At 46.7% G+C, this 9,013-nt stretch overlaps 1 protein-coding gene across 1 annotated transcript in view; it reads left to right on the top strand.

Moving 5' to 3' along the window:
* The first annotated feature begins 6,753 nt into the window (after nucleotides 1-6,753).
* FBXL5 (F-box and leucine rich repeat protein 5) overlaps nucleotides 6,754-9,013 on the top strand; it is a 35,855-nt gene continuing 33,595 nt past the window's right edge. Inside the window, exon 1 of the mRNA XM_057426635.1 lies at nucleotides 6,754-6,921. Within this exon, the coding sequence (XP_057282618.1) occupies nucleotides 6,796-6,921 (126 nt within the window). The 5' untranslated portion in view covers nucleotides 6,754-6,795. The remainder of the gene's footprint in view (nucleotides 6,922-9,013) is intronic.

Here is a 9,013-nt window from a genome sequence, read left to right as displayed (position 1 = left end):
TTTTAAAACAGTTTATTTTCATTTCAGAGGTGCTATACTTTTTACTTTTACTGCATATATTTCTCTAATGGTTGAAAAAATGCTGAAACATGCATCAAGAACAACAAAGAAGAAATATGCAGATAAAGCAATGATTGCATAAATACTCAAATTCTCAAGTGATCTTCTGTCACACAGCAGGGGTAACATTTGTCAGCTCATTTTCCACCTTTCTCCTGGATACTGATAGCAACACTTTGGTGTGATAATATGAGTTTTAAAGTCTTCATGAACCAAACCACCTTGCAGGCAGGTTCTCAACCATAATGAGAACCAAAAGGGTTGCCATACTTCCTGTGCGCTGAAGAAATCTCTTCAACTTCTAGGGTTACTGTTATCCTCCCTCCACCTTCTTTTTCCTAAGTGCCTTGCTAAATCATCAAATGGCATCAGTTAATCTAAACTTCTGTGTAAATATTCTGTGCAAATACAGTCATATTACTTTTCTCCCCTTGAGGAAAAAAAAAAAAGTATTTTTACAACCTTAATTTGCCCATAGACTCAAATTTCTGAGGAACACGCTGGTTCCTTTGCTCTTTCTATTAAACGGCCTCCACGCCTCTGTGAATATCTACATCTTTATTATTTATGTACTTAATTTATATAGTGTCATACTTACATTGAAACATTGGTACTCAGCTGACGGATTCTGCCAAAGGCAAAACCTTGCTCATTACTGAGTAAATTGCTGATGACAGATTTCTCCCATAAACGTGTTATAAAGATACCACGTGGGTCGGAACAATCCCAGGCACAGCTACAGGCTGGGCAGAGAAGAGATGCAGAGCAGCCCTGCAGAGAAGGACTTGGGGGTGCTGGTTGATGAGAAAATGAACATGAGCCAGCTTCAGTGTGTGCTTGCAGCACAGAAAGCCAACCGTATCCTGGGCTGCATCAAAAGGAGCGTGACCAGCAGGTCGAAGGAGGTGATCCTGTCCCTCTACTCTGCTCTCATGAGACCTCACTTGGAGTATTGTGTGCAGTTCTGGTGTCCTCAACATAAAAAGGACATGGAACTGTTGGAACAAGTCCAGAGGAGGGCCACGAGGATGATCAGGGGACTGGAGCACCTCCTGTATGAATACAGGCTGAGAAAGTTGGGGCTGTTCAGCCTGGAGAAGAGAAGGCTGCATGGAGACCTCATAGCAGCCTTCCAGTATCTGAAGGGGGCCTGTAAGGATGTTGGGCGGGACTCTTCATCAGGGACTGTAGTGATAGGACAAAGGTAATGGGTTCAAACTTAAACAGGGGAAGTTTAGATTGGATATAAGGAAGAAATTCTTTACTGTAAGGGTGGTGAGGCACAGGAATGGGTGGCCCAAGGAGGTTGTGAATGCTCCATCCCTGGTGGTGTTCAAGGCCAGGTTGGGCAGAGCCTTGGGTGACATGGTGTCAGGTGTCCCTGCCCACGGCAGGAGGGTTGGAACTGGATGATCTTAAGGTCCTTTATAACCCTAACTATTCCGTGATTCTATGAAGTGGAACATGAAGAGGCAGATAGCAGCAGTTGCCCGCTCTGGACAAGCTTGGCTAACTAGAGACCAGTAGCAACAACAGCAGATTTGCCTATCTGTTCAGGGTGTCCAAACGTGTCTTAAACACATAGCGAAAATTTAACCAAAGACTAAGATTTCAATTATTTTTAACACACTTGCTCATTCATAGAATCATAGAATCGTTAGGGTTGGAAAGGACCTTAAGATCATCTAGTTCCAACCCCCCTGCTATGGGCAGGGACGCCTCACACTTAACCGTATCACCCAAGGCCTCGTCCAACCTGACCTTGAACACCGCCAGGGATGGAGCATTCACAACCTCCCTGGGCAACCCATTCCAGTGCCTCACCACCCTAACAGGAAAGAGTCTTCAGGAAAGACAGATTTACCCAGAAAAGCATGTGCAGCGTTGTGCTTGATATGGTGGAGACATGGTAAACGCTGTACTTCGGTTACTTCTCTGATGCTTTTTCTCCCCATTTCTCTTCCTAACCTCTCTGAAACATGGCCATGCTGATAGGGCACCAGCACGTTAATCAAATGGTTTCAAGTTACTGCTTTGGATTCAGGATTAGAGAGGACAACAATCGATGAAGTCTATGTTTTTATTATCACTTTTTCTGCAACCAGATTTTGTTCAGTTACTTCTGGCCTAACAGAAACCAGAGGCATCACTGATGGGACCTTCTATTTAGAACAGGGTAGAAATTGTTACAGAGTTTTGCATTGAGACTAAAACTTCTGCTTAAATTATATGGTATAAATTGAAAAGACATAAAGATGGATATCAAGTTTTGTATTAGCCTTTCTCTAAGGACACACCCATTCAGGACTCTTCAACTTCGGGAAGATGTGGGTGCTGCTCAGTGGTGTTCTCCAAAAAAGAGATGACCTGACATAACATCCCAGAGGTAATGGAAATGAGTCAAACAACTGCTGGGATTCCCATCTCATCCTATTGAGCTCTGTCGTGGTTTAAACCCAGTCAGGTAATTCGTTCGCTCACTTCCCCCCCCTTTCTTGCCCTCCCCCTGCTCTCGGAGGGATGGAGAGGAGAATTGAAAAGAATGCAACTCCCATGGGTTGAGATAAGAACAGTTTAGTAACTAAGGTATAACACAAATCACTACTGCTACCACCAATGATAATGATAAAGGAAATAACAAGGGAAGAGAATACAACACCTCAGCACCAGCTGACCGATAACTCGGCCCCCAAGCCCGACCAAGCTCCGACCGATACCTCCTCCAACCCCGCAGTCTCCCAGCCCTTCCGGCTAACTCCCCGTTACATCCTGGGCATGACGTGCTGTGGTATGGAATAGCTCTTTGGTCAGTTTGGGTCAGGTGTCCTGTCTCTGCTTCCTCCCGGCTTCCCCTCCTCCCTGGCAGAGCATGAGGCTCACAAAGTCCTTGGCCAAACCAAAACATCCTTGTTATCAGCTCTGTTCCCGAGCTGAAAGTCAAAACACAGCACTGCACCAGCTACCAAGAAGGAGAAAAATGACTGCTACTGCTGAACCCAGGACAAGCTCCCTTCCCTCTGTGGCCACTTCTAGAAACAGAACACCAGTCCAGAAGAGCCTCTGATTTGACTCAGCCCAGCCACTTTTAATATATGTTCTTAGTTTTGATTTAAATTCTTCATATGATGGCTAAACTAACATGCCTTGGGAAATTGTGCACTGGTTTGATAGCCTTGAGTGTCAAACCTTATATCTGGCTTGAACTTGTCTACCTTTAGCTTCCAGTCATTGGATCACATGATGTCTTTGTGGTATTAATGATCTACCCTCAGAAATCTTCTGTCCTTGTAAAGTCTTGTAGAAAAGGACCAAACCTCCCTTTAAACTTGTCCATGAAAATGTCAGTATTTTAATCCCATTATCAGCCAATTTGCCTTATTGTACTGTACTTCACTGCCACAGACCGGCTGTCCCATCTTGCCTTCCAAGCTCTGGCAGTTCACACTGGATGCATATCGCTGTCCCTCACTCTCTGCCTCACTCTCCTAGAAGAAGTTATTGCCCATGAAGGAGAGTCAGCAAAATTAGCAGCATATCTGCTCTGGAAATATTTTAGTTCACCAACTGAAAATTAACTCAAACGATCATGAAATTTGGCATATTATCTTCTGCACCCCTGGAAGCTGAGGAACGGACACGTTCTCTCTTGTTATTTCTACCAGATGGGAGGGGTAACTTCCAGCAGAGCAAGGTGCAACAGGAGGGAACGTTAATCCCTTATTAGTACTCAGGCATGAACTGCTGGCAGAATAACCCTAATTCTGCATGACTTCATGCTTTTGGCCTGGAAATAAGACTTTGGAACTGCTCATACTGACAAGCTCCTCTGTAAGCTAAGAACCTCAACAAACATTATTTCTGGCGGGCTTGTGTCTTTTGTGCGTAATTCAACTTAGAGCAGTAACCCAAGGCCCCAGCTGCTCCCTAGTATGCTATGAATCAATCTTTGTGCAAGAAATGCACAAGCCCAAAGCCAGAGCTGTGCTTATTAGCCAAGCAGTAGATACAACCACCTGGCCAGCTATGCAAGACCTCTGCTTTGCCTTTTTCTTCTCTCATGTTGTCAGGGTCCGACTGGGGGATACCCCAGCACCGGACCCTGTTTCAGTTCATGATCCCAAGAGTGAAATGAAGATGCCAATGAGGTCAAGTATCATAATTGATTAGTTGGTTTATTACAAAAAGGCAGTTATTATTAAAAAAAAGGAAATTGTAATAAAGGGGATAGCGATAGGACAGACTGGAAAAAAGGTAGAAAATGAAGCAAGGATTTGGGGTGCACAGAGAGATAGTCAGCACCATGGATCCAGCAGTGTTTCGAGAATCCACTGTCGTCGTCACTGGTGGTGAGAGTTCTTCAGGGTTCATAGTCGGACCACAGGGTCCCCCAAGAGTCCGTGGGAAGTGGGGATCCTCGTGGAGGTGCTCTTCTGGAGTCCCCTTGAAGGTACCCTGTGAAGTGTCTCTTGGAGTTGCCCTCATGGCAATGTCTCATGGAGGGTGTCCCTTGGGGTCCATAATAGTCATCGGTGGAGTGCTCTCACAGAGGTGTCCTTCTGGAGTCATCCTCATGGCAATGGCTCCCTGGCAATGTGCTTCCCCCTGATTACCTTTTCCCTCTTTTATAATGAGTTGGGGGCACTACCTCTGTTCTTCATGTCATGTATTACTCGTTCCTGGTGGACCAGTTTCCCTGGTCTTGCAGCCAGCTCTTCAACTGCACCTGTCTCCACACACAGAGGTGTCTGTAGCAATTCTTGGGATAATGGGTAGCAATTCCTCACACCAATGGTACAGTTAATGGAAGGGTCTTATCTCAGCTCTTTCCCACTCATCCCTCAGGCAATGGATGGTGGAGTCCCAGTTCAGCTCCTCACACCCCAGGCAATGGATACTGGAGTCTTATCTCAACTCCTCACACCCATCTCTGAGACAAAAAATAGGTGGATTTCCACCTCAGCTTCTCAGACCAATTTTTGAGACAATGGACAGTGGAATCTGATGTCAGATCAGTCTCTCATACATGTGTAACTTTTTTTCCACAAAGTTGTACAAATTTAACCTTCCAAGATTCATACATATTTGCAAATATGATTTAAGTAGGCCAGCATGTTCAAAATCCTTTGAGGTGGAAAGGAAGAATGGAAAAGGAAACACCCAATACCGTAATTGCTTAAGCCTCATTTCCTTAGATAAAGAGCTAAAAAGATTATTGTGCACAGTGTGATCTAGATAACCCTCATTGCATGGTCTCTCTTTCTCAATTCACTATCTACTACTTTTACCAGCAACAATTTCACATTTTATACCCAGACATTAGTTCATTGAGGAATACTGGAATAACAACATATGTGTGCCCTTGCTTGAAATACTTCAATCTGTTTACAGTTAATTGCTTACATCTATAAATTGGTTTTTAGTGTATTTAATATCTGCAATGTAGATTTTGTACAGTAATAGTTTTTGGTCAGAAAGTCTGCTGCATTTATTATATGTTTGATGGTATGTTTGGGGGACAGTTATTACACATTGCCATGCTGGTCAGCAGTTTTACTACACATTGCCTTGTTGGCTGACAGCTATACTTTTTTTCCAAACTGGGTGTAATCTCAATTCTGCTAAGTGTTCCTGCTGGTTTAGAATTGTTGCATGGGCAGATGAGTATCAAAGGTTGGTGTTCCTGCTTGTCTTAAGATGTTAAACACATTAAACTCTACTTATTTGGCACCAATGCAGCAAGAAGTTGGTTGCAGATTGCCTGCTGCAGATCAGTTTGGGCCATGTATGTCTGCAAAATGATTTGGGTTGGAAGGGACCTTAAAGATCATCCAGTTCCATGGGCAGAGACACCTCCCACTAGACCAGGTTGCTCAAAGCCCCACCCAACCTGGCCTGGAAGGCTGTCAGGGATGGAGCATTAAGCTGCATCAGGTTGGATGTTAGGAAAATTTTCTTCACTGAGAGGGTGACCAGGTATTGGAACAGGCTGCTCAAAGAAGTGGTGGAATCAGTCCGTGGAAGTGTTCAAAAAAGGTGACAATGAGGCCCTTAGTGGTTTAGTGGTGGCCTTGGCAGTGCTGCAGTAATGGTTGGACTTAATTATCTTAAAAGATCTTTTCCAACCTAGGTGATTCAACGATCCACAACATTTCTGTGCAACCTATTCCAGTACCTCACCACCCTCACAGTGAAGAACTTCTTCCCTATTTTATCTTAAAGCCATTAGCCCTTGTCCTGTCACTACCGGGCCTTAAAGGAAGCCCCTCCCCAGTTTTCTTTGAGGCCCCCTTTCGGTATTTCCCTACAAACACTACTTCCTATGCTCCTCTTTACCCCTCAGCACTCTCATCTCCAAGCGAAACGAGTTGTCCTGGCTTCCTGTGACGCCCAATACAATTTTTAACTCCTTCCCAAGGCAGAAAAACTTCCGTGCCTCTGAGGTGCCGGGTCACCCCGTGGGCCTCAAGGCCCGGTACCAAGAGGCAGCTGCCCGGGAGCAACTCCCGCGGCTCTGGTCAGCCGCCCCCCTCTCCCGCATTGGCACTGCTGAGCGCGGCTCCCCGCCCGCAGACGCGGATTAGTCGTCCCGCCCTGAACCACAGCAACCCCAAACCCTACCCCGCCGCTGAGGGACCGCCTCCAGCCCGCCACAGCCTGCACTCCGCGGGAAGGGGCGGGGTCAGCCTCGCATGCGCAGTGTGGCGGGCCGCTCTCGGCGGCGCATGCGCGGTGCGGATGTTAGCGCCGCCGTTAGCACCGCGGCTCTATGGGGAGAACATGGCTCCCTTCCCTGAGGAGGTGGATGTTTTCTCGGCTCCGCACTGGCGGATGAAGCAGCTCGTGGGGCTCTACTGCGACAAGGTAGCGGTGGGGGCGGCCTCTGCCCCGCGCCCTGGAGGCAGGAGGGAGGGTTTCGGTAGTGCGCAGCTGTCACCGCCCCGCCGCCCCGGCCCCGCCGGCAACTTCTCCTCAGCGCTGCGGCGGGGCTCCAGGTGCCCCGGCCCTTCCCGCCACGGGCAGTGGGGCTGCTGGTGCCGCCTTCTCCGACGCGCCGCGCTCGGCCCCTTCACACCCGCGCTCCCGTCGCTTCTCGTACCCCAGCGGCTGCGCGCCGACCCCGGCGGGGTGTCCCGTTCTGCTCGGCCGGGACCACGCCTTCTCGGCGGACCGAGAGGCAGGGGGGCCGGCATCAGCCCGCGGACTTGCAGCCCCGGGGCCGGCCGCGGCGCAGCGGCAGCCGCTGTGCTGAGGGGGGAGGCGTGGGGGCAGGCGGCGTGCACGCCCGTTCTCGTTAGTTAACCAGTGCCAGGCACCGGTGCTGTGCGTAGTACTCGCTAGCGGTCTACAAGCCGCTGTGCTCGCGTTTATAATCGCAGCGATTAATTGGCGAGAAGCTTAAAGATACCTTAGGTAGGGTTTTTCATTTTAACTATGTATAACGTAGACAAAAGTTATTTTTTATTCTTGCATCAGGGTATTTAGTAGTGAAGAGTGATGTGTCACCTGAAAGGCAAACTTTGCTGCAGCAGATTTGAGTGAAATGGAAGGGTTTCAGGAAAACACTTCAGAGCCAGTACTTGTACTGAAAGTAGTAGTGCCTCCCATCTCTGGGCATAAATGGCTGTTTGAACAACCAGATTGGCTAGCAGACATGTAAAAGGAGGGTGAAGTTACATGAGAGATAGTATGATAGCTTACTGCTGCCAGCAGGATGGGGAGTTCACGCTTCCTTCCCCTGTTTTCCCCATGCCACCTTGTACTGCTCTGGGGCCCATCAGCTCCCTTCGTATAAGCCTGTTCAATTTACTGATAGGGTAGAGAAAATGCGAGTTGTTTTTTGCTAGGTTAGCTAACTAAACAGGCTGGGCAGAGGGGCTGGGAGGGGAGAAGGTGAGAACTTGTGTAATTTCACTGTGCCTTCTATCTGAGTGAATTTACAGTTTATTTTTAATCTCTGGTGGCATGAAAACTTGTGATACCTTAACAGAGTGGATTTTACATGAAGGGAAACTAACACCTGGGACTCTGCCTCCTGACCCCCAGCAGCAGTGTTAGCATGTTGCTGACAGCAGCTAAACAGGTTTTGTTTGAACCTCCAGATACAGTAGTTATTTAGGTTTTGTTCCTAGGGAGGCATTTCTGTCACTTTTGAGCCTCCTATGAAGTTCTGGCCAAATTTACCGTGACTTGATAAAAGTAAAACTGCTTGGGCAGGAATGATTCGTAAATGTTGGCAAATTTGATTAAAGCTATGTGGTTTGCAGTATTATATTTCATTTTCTAAAAGATTTCGTACAGGGGTTTGCTTGCTTCTTTTTTCTTTTGAAGAAGTGCAAGCAGGAATGAATGAATGAATGCTTCAGAAAGTGCCAGTCTTGCACCCTGTAATCCTGTTTCAGAACTTGGAGACTGTGCCTGGCCTGTGACCTTTGTATTAGAGTAATGCTAGCTTTGCATCAGAAAAACCTCTGAACTGTTTGCCTTTCCTTTTTGTGTGATTGAGGTGTAATTAGATAAGACTGTAGTTCTGCTTACACGGCAATTATAATCTCTAAAGCCATTCTCTTTATAAATTTGGTTCGTCCTTGAGGGGTCTTTAATTTTGTGAGTTACATGTTAGCTGCGGTTTCTTACAATCCCTGTACACTGCAATAGCTGTCTGTTAGTGGCTGAATTTAGTAAATTTCACCAAATATTAGTTAAGGTGACAGAGGTGCATTCATGCTTTGCTTTCCAGGGGAACAGCTATAATGTTATTGGTGGGTTAAGTATGTAGGTAGTTAAATAATCCTTTAGGACAGTGAGAGACACCGTTTATTTTGTTCTTCCAGGACTTGCTGTGAGATAGAACAGTGAATCAGAGGTTTAAGATGTTTGGTGCATTAGGCAAGTTACCTACATTTTTAACTGTTGCTAGCAGAGATCGCACTGTATGGTTGCTGCATTTGTAAGT

The sequence above is a fragment of the Pezoporus wallicus genome, unplaced genomic scaffold (genome assembly GCF_028554395.1).
Source record: "Pezoporus wallicus isolate ANWC-B61680 ecotype Strahan unplaced genomic scaffold, APGP_CSIRO_Pwel_v1 scaffold_13239, whole genome shotgun sequence".
In the NCBI taxonomy this organism is placed as follows: Eukaryota; Metazoa; Chordata; class Aves; order Psittaciformes; family Psittacidae; genus Pezoporus; species Pezoporus wallicus.
Note: the sequence above shows the minus strand (reverse complement) of the source record. Positions and strands in the feature narration are given on the sequence as shown.